We start from the raw sequence: 19386 nt of genomic DNA, 5'->3' as shown, positions 1-19386 counted from the left end.
CCTTTGGCCTTTAAAGTTGCAGATGGGGCAGATGGGAGGGCAGTGAAATCATGTAGCTCCCTTTCTAGGCCGGAATATAAAGGGAACAGTGGGCAAGGGGAGAAGACCCAGTGAACTGGCTTCCGGAAATCACAGGAAAGTGGTAGTGAGAAACCTTGTTCAAGGGTGAGACTGAACGTTTTGTACTTTCAGTGACTACCAAACGGCCGCCTGCTACTTTGCTACAACTAGAGAAACGGAAAACACACGTTCTGTTGGCTGCCAGGTCAGCGGGCCTTTCTCTCCGGTGTGAAAGGCAGAACGTGCTGCATGTATTGTGTGCGACGTTCAGAAAAGCTCTGTGTCAGAACAGAGCAGTTCTGGGAGAGGATCTGCCCAGGGAAGGCTCAGGGGCACGGAATGCTTCACTGGATCGTCTCTACACAGCCCCCTCCTGATCCCAGGTGTCATCTAAGCTAGGTTACCTGTGACCAATGAGCCGAAAGAGAAATTGCAGGCAAGCCTCCTGAACGTGGTCTGTTTGTAGGGCAAAAATGACTTTCGAATTGTCTGTGAAATTCTCTGAAAGCCCACTTCTCAGTGGTGCCTCAGAAGCCCGCCCCGCGTGGGGGGCACCTCCAGGTGTGCGGGTGTGGCTGCTGCATAAGCCTCCCTTTCATCAGCTGAGGCTTCGCTCTGTTGAATGTTCTCAGGAAAGCAGTATACCCTTTCTTTAGAAGCCAGCATTTGTACATGGAGTGACTAATGTCTTGTCCTGGACTTAGCAATTAACAGACCAGAAATAACCTGCATTTTTTCCCCATTTGAGTTGCTGTTCATTGTTTATACTGTATATTATGCCACTCGTGGAAAGCACATAGTTAGAAAAATGCTACCTAGTCATAATATTCACTTTTTCCTTAGATATTCTTATTGTGGGCCACTTGGGCAGGAGGGGGAGAATGCAGATTAGCAAGAAATCCCTGAGAGAATATGTATAAAACAGAAACAAGATTATTAAATACAAATTGTATCTTTAATGAGAGGTTTATAATAAACAAATGTTGTGTAATGTTGTATTTCTTGTATGTGTACATGATTAAATTGAAAGCCCAAACTTTTTATTGAGATACTGAGGTTTATATAGGGCCCTTTTAGCGTGTTGGATATAGCTCAGGAATTTTCTGAAAGAGGAAGCTTGTTTATTAAGTGAAAAATGATTTGTCTTTTGAAGCAGGCATAGCGAGAAAGTTAGGCTACCATCTTGGAATAAATACTAAAATTTGATCACCCAGTCACATTTCCAGCTGCATTCCAAGTGGCTAAGTCTATAAAGGACTGTCACCTAGACATCAGCACCTTAGAGTCCCATGAGCAGTCCCTTGATTTTCTAAAACAGAAATATTTGTTATTAAATGTTTTTAATAAAAGAGGTTTTAAAAGCTGAACAGCGATAACTCACCTCCACTCAATCCATAGGCACGAACTGTGGGACCCACGTCGCCTGGGCCCTGGATCGGGTCTCCAGGGCTGCTAGTGTACTTGCAGTCGTTCCTGTGATAGAGGAACCTCACTAGCACGCAGGGGTGAGGGCCACACTGTGAAGTAAGATTAGTCAGAGATCTCCCCTGGGGCACACATGTTCTGGACAGGGACAGGCAACCTTGAAGGAAAGGATCGTTCTAATGTTATGTATCCAGTGTCTCATCTTTTGATTGATGACCTGCACTTTCCTGATAACAGCAACAGGCCAAGGCAGAGAGATGTGGAAATTTTGAAAGGTTAAAAGGTTTTGTATTTCACAAACTTAGAAATTGCTAAGGACGTAGAAAATTGTTCCCTAAGAGCTAAACACCTAAGTGGATCTCATTCAGTAAGATTAAAAAGGAGATAAAAATGCCATCTTCACCATTTTTTCCCTCTAGTCTTATTTCTAGCAAAGGGGAAAAAAGGAAAGTGTAGAGATTTTCTCTCATAAAGTCAGATCTTCACGGTGGATCATTTTGGTGGAGCCCACAGATCAGAGTGTTTGCTGTCTTTTAGGAACTTCTGTCTGTCTCTGCATTGTCATTTATAAGCCATTTTCTTAGAGTTGTTGATCTGTTTGATGACAAGTAGTAACAATATTTTGCTCTTGTGCACATTATCCATATTTTATGCAGAGTTCTGTTGTGGTAACTATTTCTGCAGCAGGAATGTATTACCCCAACTTCTACCTAAGTATTCTGCATGAAGGTTTGAAATAGTTTTTGACCAAATAATCATAAAGTTAGAAAAACACGAGGTAATCTCATTCAGGTTGCCCAAGTTCCACTTATTTGGATTTATTGCAGAAAAGTACTAAAGTTCATGAATTTGACATCGACATTGTTAACATGCTTCGAGTATTTCCAGCCTGTTTACTTATTAGGCAATAAAGCTTGCATTCCTAGAAGTGCCTATTTTATCTTGACAAATAAGTGTTTCCACATACATGAAAAAGGCTCAAGTCAGCTGTGGAAATTGTTCTAAAAGAGTATGCCCTTTGAAATCTGTCACTCCATCTGGATACACACTCTCTAAGTATACTGTGGCGGGACATATGAAATAACCCTGGACTTTTCATCCTACAAGAAGAAGAAGAAATGCCTATAGTGGGGATTCAAAAACACCAAGTGGTCAGACTTTAGAAACTTAGTGGTACCATTAACCAGGGGTTGAGTCACTGAATTTTCCTTCTGCTTGGTTGACAACCATGTACTGTAGGTGTGAACAGTCTCACTGGCAGAGTCTGTTTTCAACATACTCTTGTTCTGCCGTGTTCATTGCTGAGCCCTGGATTATGGATTAGTTCACTGGGTGCCTAGAAACTCTGAGCAAGTCATGTTCCAGAACTGTGAAAATTAACCAGTGAAGAACTTGGCATTGGTAAAATAGTTATTTGAAAGTATGTGGTTTTAAGCTGGGAAGGGCTTGGCAGGTAAGATCTTATGGTACTGTGGACCACAGTGGTTTTCCTTCTCTCATAAACCTCTACATAGAATTCACTGTGTTTTCTGGTAGTCTTTTTGGGTATGACATTTTTGTAATTTCTGTAAATGTAAATTTACATGTAAATGTAAATGTAAAAATTTCTGTATTTTTACCATAAAGCTAGGACTCAGAAATGCCACGAGATAGACCCAGCCTTTAGGTGGGTCTGTGTATGGTACTCTGGGATACAAATATCAGAATCCATTTCTATTTTGGATGATATCAGAAGAGAGTGATATATATTAAAATGAGTTGGGTTCAGACTTCTATAGACTTTGGTAAGAGAGAAGGAGGGATCTTCAAATATGGTCCAAGAAGATAGTCTGTGAAGGACTAAATCCGCCATGGTTACTAGCCACACAGGAAGCCAGCGCTGTCTAATCTTACAAATTCTGATTACCTGCCAAATGGCATTTAGGAGCCACTGATAATTTAATTTCCTGGCGCTTACTGTTACTGGAGATTTATTTGGTTTCTCCATGAAGCTCTTAACAAGAAAGTAAATCTTTGTTGAGTGTACAATTTCAATATGGAAAAGCTAATAAGACAAGGATTTTATGTGGCATGTGAAAGGCCAACAAGAATGAATTAAGGAGAGCGATTGTCAACATTCTGTCCCTGTGACAGGCACTGTGTCCCGTGTACACAGGGGCTGAAGAGAGTTAAAAGCTCCCTTAAGTACGCAGTGTGTGGTTCAAGGAGATAGACCTGGTTTCATCATGGCTCTGCTTTTCCTTTCTAACCCAGTTATGTAGGGGGGCACCCCAGTTTTCTTTTGGGGGGAAAGTACCAGTAAAAACTTTTCTCGGGTCTCAAATCTCTGAACTGTGACACAACTGTCCTAAGCCCCTGTCTTCATAGAAGAATGTCACTCCTTGTCTTCAGTCGTCAGGTGTCTGGAGAGGAGGGTCTGTCTGTGGGAGCTGTAACTGATGGGGTCGGGGTGGGTGGGCGGGGGAGACGAGCACCCGCCCTTGTCTGGAGGCTGCTGGTTCTGAGTGAGAGTTCACCGCCTTCCCTGGCGCTGCTCAGACACAGGGTGTGGTTTCCTTAGCTCACTCTGCTGTTTGGTTGCCTGCGGCAACAGGATCCAAACAACGTGGACATGTGTTTGTATAAAAAAAAAAAAAAACTGGGAATGGGACCCAAAGTGGGAGTCCGGGGCTGTTCAGTTAGCGGAAGAGCTACGGTGAGTACCAGGCAAGTGCTCGTTCCTCTTCCCTCCTTTCTCTCTAAATTAGTCCTGGGATGTTGGCTCACCCAGGAACCATGTTTGTGGGTAGCTGGAGAAAATAGTGTCTGTTTTGGTGTTTCCTGGGCAAATTAAATAATCATTGTCTATTTACCAGTGTAAATTTCTTTTTCAGGGAGAGAGGAAGAAATTAGCATATGCTTACAAAAGTTGGGAGCTAATAGAAACTCACATTTGTTATCTTTTAAGTAGCAGGATTCAGAGTGCTTTTTATGGGCTGTGACTTTGGGGTGGGGAGGGGGCAAGGGGAGTTGTTCATAGGAACAAAGTGGAAGGGGTTCTTGGAATAATCAACTTAAAATCTTTTAAAAGTCTTTTTTGCCCAGATTATACTTTACAGTTGCAATTTTTTTTTAAAAAAAAAGCAAATGTCCTAAATCGTATAGTTTATTAACCATATTGATCTTCACATGCTCTAACAAAGGGGAATTTGATTTTGGCTCATCTCAAAACCAAATGTCACTATGACAGATAGTTTTCAGTTGCAAAACTGGCTGGTACCTATGGAGATGCCATTTTAATAAGTCCTCTTTTGCCTGAATGCTTGGGCTTCAAAAGTTAGTAAAGTATCTTGTAATAAATCTTTAGGATCTTTGTAGGGATTAAAAAGTGCTCTGGCATGTTTAAAATAAATGCAGACATTTAAACTAAATGACTAATTATTGCTTCCATGCCTAGCGTGGTCTAGAGTCAGTAGTAAGTTTTTGTTCAGATGAACTGAGCTTTGCAGCTAGGAGAGCGGGGCCTCCAGATGATACTCTCTGTGCTGAGAAAGTTGGGGAGGGTGACGGGGCTCCTGGTTGGGTCTCTGGTGAGGATCTGGGCACCTCCTTCCTGTGAAGGGGGAGCCCACGAGCTGCCACCTGCAGACTCGACCCAGAGCAGCATGTCCTTTGGTGTAGACCGGCCTCCCCTCTCCAGCCTGCCCATCCCAGCCCTGCCCTCGCTCACCAACTGTACCCCCCCTTCAGGGTGCCAGGGACTCATGGCAGGATGCTTTTGTCACGGGTGTCTTGGTGAGGTGCCTGTTGCCTGGGTCCCAGGGTGGCCTCCCTGGAGCCCCTCAGGCACACTCTCCAGCCTAACCCTTGGCTCTTTGTCCCTCTTGTTCACCACCTACAGGTCCTTCCAGCTATAAAGTAGGCACCATGGCTGAGAAGTTCGACTGCCACTACTGCAGAGACAACCTGCAGGGGAAGAAGTACGTGCAGAAGGACGGCCACCACTGCTGCCTCAAGTGCTTCGACAAGTTCTGTGCCAACACGTGTGTGCAGTGCCGCAAGCCCATCGGCGCCGACTCCAAGGTAGTGGCGGCTGTGGGGGGCGGGCGGGCGGGGCCGGGGGGTGTGGATGGGGCCCTGGCCCTTCTGCTTGGGCTCTGGGCAGGGGGGCGGGGGGACTGTGTGGTCTTGTGGGAGGTCTTGCTTACCATGCCCGGCTACTGCTCGGTTCCCAGGAGGTGCACTACAAGAACCGCTACTGGCACGACACCTGCTTCCGCTGCTCTAAGTGCCTCCAGCCCTTGGCCAGTGAGACCTTCGTGGCCAAGGACAACAAGATCCTGTGCAACAAGTGCACCACTCGGGAGGACAACCCCAAGTGCAAGGGCTGCCTCAAGCCCATTGTAGCAGGTACCAGCCACACTCAGCCCCGGGGCAGCCAGGGAGGAGGCCCTGAGGGCAGACGTGGCAAGGGGTTGCTTGCGGGGATGGGGCTGGAGCCGCGGGGAGCTGATGCTGGAGTTCAGCGTATATATGCACGCATATATATACCTGAATATATGTGTACACATATATGCTTGCACACACGCACACACCTGGCAGCTAAAAGAACACTGGAGAGAACTGTCTGTGGCAAGAGAAGGAAGTGAAAAGTATGTAGCGCTTTCTCATTTGGGATAGTAAGTGATCGAAGCATGCTTCTTCCTTAAGGTGTAATTACGGGTCACATTGCATCTCTGTATCCACAAAGGCCATGGGGGTGGGGGAGTGGGGATTCAGGCATCTGACCCTAAATCACTACGGCCGGGGTTCCCTTCCTGAGAGTCTGGGTGGGCGTGACCACATGCAGGACATGGTGGAGAACTCCCCGCATGGGGCCAAGCACTGCAGGGCCTGCATTCCATCCACTCTGGAGGGCCCAGGCCGCACCCCGAGTGGATGCAGCCCCCTGCAGGGCACTGCCAGTGGGGCTACCCCTTCGCTTCCCCCCCCCCGCAGGAGATCAGAACGTGGAATACAAGGGCACTGTCTGGCACAAAGACTGCTTCACCTGCAGCAACTGCAAGCAAGTCATCGGGACAGGAAGCTTCTTCCCTAAAGGGGAGGACTTCTACTGCGTGACTTGCCATGAGGCCAAGTTTGCCAAGCACTGCGTGAAATGCAACAAGGTGCGTGTCCGGGGAGTTCTAAGTGTTTGACAGTTTGCAGAGCACTGGCACACACTCTCCCATTCCATCCTCACGACAGCCCTGTGATGTAGGAATTGTCATTCTCGTTTTACAGATGAGGAGACTGGTAGTAGAAAGCAGCGCCCAGGCCAAGGCAGGCTGTCCAAGGGCACGCTGGCTCTGGAGGCCAGCCTCCTGCACCCAGTTGCTATGTAGTAACCTTGCACAGGGGCTCATCTTCTCTGAGCCTCAGTGTCTTCATCTGTAACTGGCGGATAATAATAGCACCTGCCTCCCATGGCCGTTGTGGTGATTTAATGAGATACTATAGACCAGAGCGCCCAGCACAGTGCCTGGCACGTAGTAGGCATTCAACAAAATGGTTGTTGAATCTGAATCCGGTGCTACACTCCCTGGTCTAGGCCATCACATCTGGAGGAATCACTTACCAGGATCAGCCCTGGCATGCCGAGTGCTTTGTGTGTGTTACCTGCTCTAAGAAGCTGGCTGGGCAGCGTTTCACCGCTGTGGAGGACCAGTATTACTGCGTGGATTGCTACAAGAACTTTGTGGCCAAGAAGTGTGCTGGATGCAAGAACCCAATCACTGGTAGGCTAAAGAGTCCTTGCTAAGTCTGCCAGGCTAGGTTTTGCGCATGGTAACCATCTCTCATTTTCCTACGTCGTCGGTTTCATCCACAAAGGCCCTAAAGAATGCCCTTCTCCCCCTGCCATTGTGGTCCCAAAGGCCCCCAAGTAGTTTGGATTCTCCCCCAGGCCAGGTTAGCCTTTGCAACACAGAACACTTACGACTACTGCTGACTTACGCTGCTGCCGGAGATCACGAGCCTGAGACCCACGGCCACGGGCAGGCACTGCGCGGAGCGGGGGGTGCTGGGGGGAGGCGGGGGAGAGGAGCACGGTGGGCTTGGGTGGGGGAGGCGGGGAGGGGGGAGGCCAGAGAGCGAGAAGCTGGGATGAGAACACCCCGTAGCGGAAGGCTAGCTCAGAGGTGCTGGTGGGCAGTTCTTTTGCGATCAGGAGCCGAGCTAATCACTTCATTCCTCATCTCGCGGCCGCGGTCCACGTGCCCTGGGCCCTCTCCCCCCCGCCTCCAATTTTCCCATCTCCCGGGGAGCCTTGAAATGTACATTTGAGAAGACTTTTGCCATCCTCAGGGAAAAGGACTGTGTCAAGAGTGAGCCACCCAGTCTCTAAAGCTAGGAAGCCCCCAGTGTGCCACGGGAAACGCTTGCCTCTCACCCTGTTTCCCAGCGCCAACCTCCGGGGCAGGCATCCGGGTGGAGAGAGGACTTGTCCCTCGTGGGTGGTGGTTCTTTATAGAAAAAATCGAAGCTTAGCAGCTCCTCGAGGCCCGGTAAGTGCACACCCCACAAACAGCCCAAGTTTGCCTCCTGGTGGCCACTTTGATGCCATGGCCCTGACCTAAATCAAAGAAACTGGTTGTGCTGGGAGGTCGGTGCGCGTCAGTCACAGGGCGATGGCGGTGGCTGGGGATGTGGGTTCTGGAGAGCAGGGGGCCCTCGGCGGAGCTCTGGCATCTTCTCAGGTCCCGGCGGCGTGGGGGACAGTGCGCGGTGGAGCGGGGGGCCGGGCGCCAGGCGGATGCAGCCTGCGTGCTTGTCGGCTCCATGAATGGGCAAGGCGGCAGCCTGGCTGCCACCTGTGTCCACTCAGCTGTCGCTCTTGTCTGCTTCTGTTTCTTCCACAGGGTTTGGTAAAGGCTCCAGTGTGGTGGCCTATGAAGGACAATCCTGGCACGACTACTGCTTCCACTGCAAAAAATGCTCCGTGAATCTGGCCAACAAGCGCTTTGTTTTCCATCAGGAGCAAGTGTATTGCCCCGACTGTGCCAAAAAGCTGTAAAGTGACAGGGGCTCCTGTCCTGTAAAATGGAATTTGAGTCTTGTTCCTTGTGTCCTTGCCCTCTGCCCGGCACCACCCATAGGGCAAGAGCGGCCTTTCACCTCTTCAGAGTCGCTCCTTCTGTCTTTTCTCCCATTTTACAGTTATTACTTGAGTTAAGGGCACACAGTGATCATATTAGGATTTAGCAAAAAGCAAGCCTACAGCAAAGTTTATTTCTCCATAGCTGCAATTAGGAAACAAATACTTAGGTAGATTGATTCTTCTGCATGTTTTATCATAGAGCAGAAAAGCGCTGACCATGTAGCTGCTTAGTGATGCAAGCAAGAAGCCTAAGCGATAAAGCCCCACTGATACACCTCTTGTGGCTCAGCTGGGACCCACATTGTCATCACACGACACAAGAGTTGGAGCGGCTGCTCCAACTCAGCTGCTCACCCTGTTCTGTGAGCAGAAAGAACTTAGTGAAATGCATGGTTTAAATAACTTCCTCATCAAAACCTTCCTTCTGTTTTTTGTGCTTTCAAATAACTAATCCGAATTTCCAAAAAATTAACATTTGAATTTAGCTGTAATTCTCAACTGACCTTTTTCCCTGTACTAACGTTTGGTTTCCCTGTGTGGCGTGTTTTCTGAGCGTTCCCACTTTCAAGCATGGAACGTGCAGGTGATTTGGAAAGTGTAGGCAGATCTGAGAAAACGAGCCTGTTACAGAAGAACGTCATCACAGCGAATACTTTTGGAAGCTTAACAAAACTAACCCAGCTGTCCTTTTATCTTTTTTTTAATTAATAATTCCTTTGTTTTAATTAATAGCAGCATAGTTTATGGGTTTGGAGACTTGCATGAGAGTATTTTAGCCCCCTTATACGTTCCTACAGTTTTGAATTCATCCTACAGAAGTAACCATAAAACTCAAGAGGGGTAGGTGAACAGGCGCCAGAACTGTCATTGACAACGGATATGACATTTCCCAGCAGTGACGAGTGGAATCCCTTGTAACATAGTACTTGTCTGCTCTGTGTCGGTGTGTTAACCAGGCCTGCCAGTTCCCTTCTCTTGTGATTCTGAGGACTGTTCCTCCAGAGCTTAGCTGGCTCTAGGGGAGCATGGAGGCCACTGTGCCCACAGGCAGAACCAGAGTTCCACGCAGTGCTCACCTGAGTCACAGGATCCCCTATTACTGTATTCTAGCTACAATGTTATATTACATAGTATAATGAGACGATATCACGAGTACACATGTAATGATGATGCATATTAACATTCTCATAGGAGTGGTTAGAGAAGCCCATGCCTCATTTCTACATTTTGTCATTAGCAGTGATCATCTAACGGTTCCGTGTATCCTTACAGAAATAAAGCAGCATATAAATAACTTGCCTCCTGACTTTTAATTCTGCTTGGTTGAATTGTTCTAAGGTGATACTGCAGATCCAGAAACCTGAATGACTTTTCCTTCCTTCAAGGACATACTCAGTTCAGTTCACTTACATGAATTATAAACAAGATAAAAGAAACCCATAACAGCACTTGGATCCAGTAAAAAACAATAACAATGAAAAACCCCACTCTGACCAGAAATAACATTTCCCAGATGTTGATCACCTTAAAAAGAGCACATTGCTTTCCGTTGGCCAGGGGTCGGCCAGAAAGGGAACTGCAGCTGAAGTGTGTCGAGAAGTCATCCCGTCTATGTTCTGACTGCCCTTCCCTGTGCCATGTGGAGCCCTGCTGTGCCTCAGCGGCCACTCCTCCACTGCCAGGCCTTCAGAAGGAGGTGATCTTGCTCAAGGACACCAGTCATTTGGGAGGCTGCTCGTTGGGGCCCCTCTGCCTCGGGTGGGGGAGGTGGAGATGGTGTGGACAGAGGTAGAGGTAGCTTCTAGATCATGGCTCATGGCCACACCGCTGAGGCTCAGGTTCTTGGGGCATCCAACCTGCCCACACCACGTAGTTGTTTCAGGATGGTGCCGGAGGCCCAGTGACACAGGTGTCTGCTGCAGGCTCCTCAGGTGGAAGGACATTTCAGCTAAAGGCGGAGGTCTTTGGAGGAACTCTCACACCTGGGGTAGTGAAAGGACAGAACATGTTTGAAGCTAGCATTTGCCACGTTATGAATCAAGACCTGTTTGTAGCAAGTTATTTCTATGAATGGAGAACAGCCTCTTGTGTGTTTCCCTAGAGAAATTAGCAGTTAAAATCATTTAAACTCTGTTTATAAGAGTCTATTGGGTCATCCCCTGGGGCCCCAAGAAGTAGGGGTGAGGTGGGGAGTTGAGATGGTGGCCCTCTGCTTCCTAAAGGAGCTGGGTGATGGGCAGTGGCAAGGGTGGGGGCCCCAGGGGGAAACCCTGACACAAGTGCCCCCACCTCTGCTGCTTTGGCACGGAAATCCTAGGCCTTCACTGCACTGGGACCTGCATCTCTGACGGCATTCCCTCCCTTCCTGTTCTCTCTTCATCCCACTGAACTAGTTCTTAGCTCTCCAGTCGACTGATGGCTCAATTACCTCTCAGCCCTTCTCCATCATCACCTCCCCGAGATGCTACACCCTATCACTGACCCCATCTTGTTGTCCTCAGTCCCGTCACCCTTTGCTTCCCATCCCACTCGGCATGCAAAACCCTGGCCTATGCCAAGGCTAAAGAGCTCTGCGGAGAAAAAGCTGTATGACTGGACTGCACAACCCTGCCTGAGATCACCTGTAGCCCCCTCCACCCTTCCTGCCATTCCCAGGCTCTTCCTTTGTCCCCCAGCAACAGGCCTGCCAACACTGGGCCCCCAGATATTGCGTAACACTTGAAAAGTACCTTATACAATTATATCAAGTCTTCACAGCCAACACTGGCACTAATGCCCCAATTTTCCACGTGAGAAAACTGAAGGTCACACACACCCCTGGGCACACCTCTAGCCCAGGCTGTAAGGCTTATGACACTGCCTTGTCATAGGGGAGAACACTGTCTGTCCACTACATCACAACGAGGGAAGCACCACGCTCAGTGCTCAGTAGTCAATTTTAACAATGACAACCTAAGACTCAGGAGGAAGGAGGGGAAATTCTAGCTACAGAATTTTCAGCAGAGAACCCTCTTCTCCCTCATAATGAAGGGCATCAGAGTATCAAGAACATAATCTACTTTTTGGTTAACAAGGTAAATTCTGCAGCCATACTGCCTGGATTCCAATCCTGGCTGCACTGCCACTTCCTAAGTATGAGACCTTGGGCAGGTCACCTAACTTCTCTGAGCTGGCTTCCTCGCCTGTAAAACAAGACAGAATTCCTACCTTGCAGAGTCACATGCACATTACATGATTATACAAATGCTTATTTATTAAGCATGGCAACCGACTGGCACGCAAGAAAAGCAACATCCAAGAAAACCATTCAACAAACATTAGCAATTATTTTTATCTCTAGCACCAAAGATAGTGTATTACCCACCACAAAAGCCAAAAGACTTTTAGAATCAGACTTGAATTTGAGCACCAGATCTTCCTCTTTCTAGTTGTATAACATTGAATAAATACCCACCTCCACGAATCTGTGTCCTAGGTAAAAATGAATACCCACTTCACAGGGTTGTTGTGAGGGTTTAAAATGATGCCTCTAAAGTACCTGGCATATAGAACATGTAACTACGGTTATTACAACAGTCTGAGAAATTATGAGACAAGCCTATCCAGGAACAGTCAAAAGTAGACTGGTGGGAAGGGAGATGGAGGTCAAAGTGGTCTGCAACCAACCAGGCCTGTGGAACAGTGGGGGTGGAGGTGGGCATATTGGATATTCCCTGATAAGACATGCTGGACAGTCTGCCTTCAGGCTTGTGCTTCTTGGCACCAGCTGCTGCTACAGTTCCATGCCCATTTCTCAACCCTCTAGCTCCTGCCACAGGGAGTCAGTGACTCCTGAGAACTGAAGGCCTTCAGTGATTGGAGGCCAGCCTCCAACTCACCACAACAGAGGGCTCAGAGGTCCATGTCGTGTGCAGTCACCTGGTGGGCCTGTAGCCACCTCAGCTGGGATTCAGGTCTTCAGACTTGTCCAGCATCCTTTCCAGTGTCCTTACTGCATTTTTGTGGTTGTTGGGGATTGAAACTGTTGCAAGGCTTCACTGCACACGAGGGAGGGGAGAGGGGTGACACTGGGAGAGGCCAGGGGCCTATTGCTCAGGGGAGTGGACACCAAGAGGTTCTCCAGAAAAAAAAAAAAAAAGGTTTTCCAGAGAGCAAGGGAAACGTGAGGTGACCAGTGTATCCCCAGAGGACACCAGCCTATGCCAAGTGTGGAGGCTGGGTCAGTGTCAACACCTCAGAGCTGTCAGGAGGGTGCTATATTGGTGTTTTAGGTTGCGTGCATACCAAGGAATGCCCTGGTTCAGCAATCCTAGTGCATGGCCCGGCATGGAATGCCAAGTGGGGAACGGCTGCCACTATTCTCAAAGCACCAGATGCCACAGATCAGGGATAAAAAAGGACTGCACCTTTATCCAACACAAAACCCAGTGGAGTGGAACATGTTTCCAGAGTAGAAGCTAAACATTTACGGGCAGATCCAAATGGCGGTTTGGCCACACACAGTAACAGTGATGTCCTGAAGTGATGTCACGTGCGGGCAACGGAGCACAGTGACTCCCAGAGCACATGCGCAGACTGTCAAAAGCAACTGTGTTTTCGTGTGGCCAGCACCAGATGTGAGCTTGAAAAGGGATGCACAGGGGGGAATGGGGAGTGACTGCTTAAGGGTCCTGGGTTTCTTTTTAGGGTAATGAAAACATTCTGGAACTAGATAGCAGTGATAGTTTCACATTTTAAATGTACTAAATGCCACTCGTACATTTTTCCACAGTAAAAAGAAAGATACTTTAATTACTGGCCTCAAATATAAGTCAGAGCCATCACAGGCAGGAGTAACAAGCACTGAAACAGGTGCAGGGAGAAAAGCAGAGTTCGAAATTCCTATCTTAATGTCGCACGCGGTAGCACACGGCCAAACCACCAAGTGGCTGCAGAGGGGCACCAGACGATGTGATTACTGTTCATCGAACACACCGCCTGCCTGTGTTCACGGCTCGGTTACAAGCTGGTGTCACCTTTATACCGCCTTCAGTACATTTTGTGCTATTAAACATGGAGAAAACTCGCTTTACCTGCAAAGTTTATTGCATAGAGCACACATTATGAAGGTTTAACAGTGTTGCAACGTGTGAAATTTGTGCAGAAAAATATCAGAAACACATTTTGTTACAATGATTGCCTCTGCCTTTTATATAAAAGAGATTGTGTATATAAAGTTTTAAAATCTAAGGCACCAAGCTCTGATCTATAACAAAGATAACAGTACTCTGAATAGCAAAGAACTAGGGAATCAGAAAGAATAACTACTTCCTTTTACTAATTCAAGACCGGTGGCTACAAAGGAAGATGGGCCTGCTTCCAGCTATTCGTGATCCACCAGAAAACTCATTAGCATCAGGACAACCAATCTGAATTCAAGTTTTAGTCAATCGTTTAAGCATGATTCAGTGGATTTCAGGAAACATACATCCTGTGTACACCTGTGTGTACGTATACGTGTGTGTATGTCCACTGTGTATGTGCTTGTCTACAGCGGGGACCAAAGAAAAACACTGCTCCTTTACACACTTGCAGCCGGCAAACAAATTTTGGTTCCACATCTCAAGCCTGAGTGTATACTGAATGGCAGGCCTGGAGAACATAAGCAGAAAGATTATACACGGTAAACATGTCGAGGAATTGAACATACCCCATCAGACAACAGCCAAATACTGCCTTATGTACACAATAGAAATAACATGTTCTTATAAACCTCAATATGTACTTCCAAAATGAAATGCTGACAAAAGCAGGAAAGATGAAAAAAAATTACACCTTCTAGGACCGCCAGCATTTGAAGGTACCAGTGTCTGTGCTCAGGACCGGCAGACTATGGCAGAGTTAAAAACAAACATACATTAACGATAAAATGTGATTCACTCTATCTTGCAACTTTCTGTTTTTGTATATTAAGAACAATCCAACGAAACTTGTGTGAGGAATCTTGAGACCCTTAAGACCCATTATGTTCTCTACCAGACTGAATGTGAGTTTTTATTGCTAAATTAAAGCAATTGTTGGGGCTGCCCTAGTGGCTCAGCGGTAAAGAATCTGCCTGCCAATGCAGGAGACATGGGTTCGATCCCTGGGTCAGGAAGATCCCCTGGAGAAGGGAATGGTAACCCACTCCAGTATTCTTGCCTGGGAAATCCCATGGGCAGAGGAGCCTGGTGGGCTGCAGTCCATACGGTTGGAAGAGTCAGATACGACTCAGCGACTAAACAACAAAAACAAATGTAACTGTTAAATGCAGTAAACATGATTTTAAGATTTCAAATAGGTACTGACAAAAAACTTTTCTTTTGGTGTAAGATTCTCTTAGCATTTTATATATGCTTAAGAGTGAACATTTTATAAAGACACACTTGATACACAAATGTGTTGGCATGAAAATACAAGAATGACAGACAATGGAGATTTTTACAGCAAAATAAAATGACTCTTTACTCAGAACCCTTGCTTATGGGCAAGACTCAAGATGATATGAGCATCTTCTGAGATATGTTAAGATGATTTTTTTTGAGTCATTTTCTTTGCTGGGTTCATGTAGGAAGCAGAGAAATTTTGAAAGGTGGGCCCGGAGGTCAAAATCCAGAGTGAAGAATGGATTCTCTTCTAGGCTGGACGAGGTTTACATATCTGACCAGAGGGAAAAAGAAAAGAAACGTTTATTAGTGAAGATGCTGGTTCCATACCAAGTGGATTCTTGCCCCACACTGAGGCTGGCCTGGGACCCTCAGCAGCAGGCCCCCCACCCCAAGTTGCTGCCATACTGGTGCTCTTATAAATGCTCCCCAACCTCCAAATGGGTTGAAGCTGCCTCTCGATTTCAAACAGAGCTTCTCAAGGAAAGAAAAACCAAGGCCTTTTGGTTTTGGAAACACAAGCTGAGGGACTAATTCCAAAAAATTCACCAACCCTCTGTCCTAAATTGGAGAAGGCAATGGCAATGCACTGCAGTATCCTTGCCTGGAGAATTCCATGTACATACAGAGGAGCCTGGCGGGGTACAGTCCATGGGGTTGCAAGAGTTGAACATGACTTAGCGACTATACCACCACCACCACCACCGCCCTAAATGATCTGTGTGCTGCAGAGCAGCCAGTGGATCAGGAGTGCAGAGGAGTCCACTGTCTGAAATGAACCTACTCTGTGTATTAACAATTGGTCATGTCATGAATGTTCTCAAAACTAACTTAATGAGGGGCTCTTCAACCTAGTTTTAGACCCACCACTGTCTTCTCCCTCACCTCCAAAATTACATGGTGCCAAGCCCTGGCACAGCTGGAAACAGAGGAGGGTTGAAGGTCAACTACCTTTCAAACAAAGTGGAAACAGGAGAGGGCCTTACCTGATGGAGCTGGCACAGATTTGCTTCTGTTTTTGTTGTCTATAGGTGGCTGGTGACTCAGGCAGGATGTCACGGAGCCTCTCAGCTGGAGTTTTGGGCTCTTAGGAGGGAAACTGGACACAGGTGGTTCTGTCTCTCTTGAGAAGTTGATGATTCGGTCACACACCCACTTCTGAACCTCTGAATGTGAACTCCTGGAAGGCCGCATGGTGCTGCTGGTTTCCGCCTTTCCAGTTTTTGCTGCTCGGTTGGTTGGTCTTTTGGTGGAGGATCTGGAACGAGATATTCGGTTATAATCCTGATTGTCCCCAAACCAAGGCTTTGCCTGACAGAAGCTTTATTATTTTCTTAATACACTAAAACTCAAATTCGAGGATAACTGTGGTCCACAAAATTGATGATAGAAATAACTGAAGAAGTTTAGAAGAGTTTAACCTTCAAGTCAAATTTAGCTAGATCATGAATTATCTGAGTTATTTGGTCTCTGGGATTTAAAAAAAAAATCAGTTTCCACTTCTGAAATGGTGGTATTTATGGCAGAAACTGTGATGTCACTTTCAAGGTTACACTATAAAATGGCTCCCAGATATCCTTCCTCAGTGGCAAGTAACATTCTTTTTCAGGCAATCACCCAATGAGCCTTCCTTTCTAAGAATTTGGTCCTGTTCTTCTGACCTTATCTCTGCCCCTCAGTTTCCCAAATGTACAATGAGGACTTTAATATCATGCCCAGAGTTGCAATGGGAATTTAGACAGATAAAATGTCTGTTATACTGCAGTCATTCAACGTCCCCTTCCCTGATTGTATGAGACAACATTAACCAGTGTGAATAAAAACTCAGAATGCAATCAGGTATTTCTGGGTTGAATTTACGTTCTGCCCTTGAACTGTGGGATGCTGGGTTGAATAAGGCTCATAATCTCTCCATTTCTCAGTTTTCTTTCATTAAAAAATACTTTTATTTTTTAGATGTGCTGGATCTCTGTTGCTACACAGGCTTTTCTCTAGTTGCCGTGAGCAAGGGCCACACCCTCGTAGTTGTGGCAAGTGGGGCTCATTAGCTGTGGCCTCCAGGCTCTAGAGCACAGGTTCAATAATTGTGGTGCCTGGGCTTAGCTGTTCCATGGTAGGTGGGATCTGCCGGATCAAGGATCAAACCCATGTCTCCTGCACTGGCAGGCGGATTCTTCACCACTGAGCCACCAGGGAAGCCCATGCCTCAGTCTTCGAGTCTGTAAGAATGGGGATGCTTATCCTTACTGAGTTTGTTCCTATAAGTAGAGCACTTGACACAGTGTTTGGGACAAACTAAGAGTTCAGTCAGTAACCTTGTGCATCCTTCTGAGGATGCCACTCATAACCCCTCCCAGGTGTACTCTGATGAACTCTGAGTGACTCACCTGGTACTCTTTGTCTGATTCAATGGGTCTTTCACTCCTTTTTGTCTGAAGGTTTTCATGTCAGTATTTAAAAATGCTTTTGTCTCTTTATGGATGTGGCTAGAAGTCACATCTAAAAACTTGCTAGTGTTCTTCACATTTTTAACATGTGTTTTTGGTTTTGGGGATGAATCCATGCCATTTATAGTAGCTAGAGGGAAAAAAAGAAAGATTAAAATTGGAGTTTCAACAAGAAAGACAAGCAAAGTGAAGGCTGTGAGCCTGCCAGTCTGGGCAAGCGACGTCTACCTGGAAGACAGGAGTTGTCTGGAGGCAGGACTCTGGGGAGGCAGGGCCAGGCCAAAAGCCCACTGTGCCCTGAAAGCACCAAGGGCCACCTTGAAGGAACATGCCCTCTCCCCTCTGCCAGCAAGTAATGGTGGCTAGAGGGCAGGACGGCTCCGTGCTTCTTCTCCCTCTTTCCGACGACCCTCTCATTTTAGTCTCACCTCTGATCTGAACCTTTCTCAATGGCCTAAGGCCCAGCCTACCCCTCTGCTGCTCCTGCTGCTCTGTTCTAGTGACATTCTGGCCTAAATTCTTTTAGTGCAACCAGCATGTGGCAGCACCACCATCTGGCTCATGTCTGGCTCCCCAATGGCTAAGGTTCCTTGAGGCCCCAGTAGCTAGCAGGGTTCCCATGTGCCTGATACCCACTAAGACATAAAGGGTGGACAAACTGTGTTTTCTCAAATGCCATTACTGTGGTTCACACTCACTAGGGAATGAGACTCAACGATGTAACTTAGGGGCACTCACAGAACGCCAGGATCCTCATTTTCTCCCTGTGAGGCAGGGAGTGGCATTCTACCTGTGGTCAGTCATGAATGCCACACAGGGTCCTGAACTGTGAGATGCTAGTAAGCCTCACACTGAGCTGAGAAAGAGCTGCCATCTGCAGTCTCTCAGCACAAAACAAAAGAACAGTTGTCGTAGCAGCTAATATTTATTAAGAGTTTACTGTGTGTCAAGCACCATTCTTAGTACTTCGGGATCTCACTGCAATCTCATGCCCATCCCAGGAGAACAATATAAGCTTCCCCTTTTTCAGACAGGAAAACTGAACACAGAGAGGTTAAGTAACTTGCTCAAAGTCAAACAGCTCACAAGCAGAGGAAGTTTGGATGAACCTACACAGTCTAGCTCCTAAATGGTGATGAACAGAACTCAAAAGGCAAGCAAACCTGATGGATGCACGTCATCAAAGGAATCACTGTCACTTTCTGACTCGTCCTCATCATCTGCCTCATCCTCTTCATATGCATCACTGCTCAGTGTTTCTGTAGCCTACAATGAGAGAAGAAAGTCATGATTGCATCTAACATTCAATCATCCTGACAGTTATTTCAGAGAACGTAGATTTCACGCCTGGATTGATTGCTAACTTTTGTCATTTCAGTTAAAAGGTAAAAAAGAAATCTAACCTCTTTAGCCCCAAGAATCTACAGAGGACAGGACAGGTGACCCAAGTTTTGTCTTTCAGCTACGGAAAGACAGCCAAAAATGGCAGACTTCCCTGAATGGGAGCCAAGGGACAACAGCTCTGGGATGGTGTAAAGGCTCTGCCTCCTTGGAGCCCTAAGCTCAGGTGGTGCCACAGCTAAAATGTTCTTGGCTGCTGCTTGAGGCAGGACTTCTCAAGCCAATGTGCTACCTGCTCTCTGAGAGGGTGATTGCCATCACTTTTCAGAAATGACATTTCTATTCTAAATTTTCATAATGATGTGAATGACCACAACTAGGCAATTTTAAATAGGCAAAATATCAGTTTTGTAGCTCAGATGGTAAAGAACACAGAATCTGGGGATAAAAAGATCTGTTGTTTAGTTGCTAAGTTGTGTCTGACTCTTTCACAAGCCCAGGACTGTAGCCTGCCAGGCTCCTCTGTCCTTGGGATTCTCCAGGCGTGAATACTGGAGTGGGTTGCCATTTCCTCTGGGAGATCTTCCTCACC

General features: G+C 46.9%; 2 protein-coding genes across 20 annotated transcripts in view; one reads left to right on the top strand and one right to left on the bottom strand.

The window, feature by feature from the left end:
* The window catches only part of FHL1 (four and a half LIM domains 1), a 64949-nt gene extending 55053 nt beyond the window's left edge, over positions 1-9896 (top strand). For 5 of the 16 annotated variants that reach the window (XM_086389139.1, XM_086389141.1, XM_086389143.1 and 2 more), the window contains 6 exons: positions 5366-5547; positions 5700-5874; positions 6463-6632; positions 7055-7241; positions 7810-8009; positions 8364-9896. In XM_086389139.1, coding sequence (XP_086245265.1) covers positions 5392-5547; positions 5700-5874; positions 6463-6632; positions 7055-7241; positions 7810-8009; positions 8364-8447 — 972 coding nt within the window. In that variant the 5' untranslated portion in view covers positions 5366-5391 and the 3' untranslated portion in view covers positions 8448-9896. Of the gene's footprint in view, positions 1-4134; positions 4192-5121; positions 5260-5365; positions 5548-5699; positions 5875-6462; positions 6633-7054; positions 7242-7809; positions 8010-8363 lie in introns of those variants that run through there. The other 11 variants (XM_086389147.1, XM_086389149.1, XM_086389150.1 and 8 more) reach the window with 7 other exon arrangements.
* A 3769-nt stretch (positions 9897-13665) lies between these two features.
* Positions 13666-19386, bottom strand: part of MAP7D3 (MAP7 domain containing 3) — a 35493-nt gene continuing 29772 nt past the window's right edge. For all 4 annotated transcript variants that reach the window (XM_086389132.1, XM_086389133.1, XM_086389134.1 and 1 more), the window contains 4 exons: positions 18617-18719; positions 17394-17583; positions 15993-16264; positions 13666-15280 (listed from right to left, as the gene is read on the bottom strand). In XM_086389132.1, the coding sequence (XP_086245258.1) occupies positions 15273-15280; positions 15993-16264; positions 17394-17583; positions 18617-18719 (573 nt within the window). In that variant the 3' untranslated portion in view covers positions 13666-15272. The remainder of the gene's footprint in view (positions 15281-15992; positions 16265-17393; positions 17584-18616; positions 18720-19386) is intronic.

Source organism: Bos grunniens, chromosome X, assembly GCF_055505025.1.
Source record: "Bos grunniens cultivar Pamir isolate PY7600 chromosome X, Bosgru_T2T1.0, whole genome shotgun sequence".
Lineage (NCBI taxonomy): Eukaryota > Metazoa > Chordata > Mammalia > Artiodactyla > Bovidae > Bos > Bos grunniens.
The sequence above is the reverse complement of the archived record's forward strand: the minus strand, read 5'-3'. Positions and strand labels throughout refer to the sequence as shown.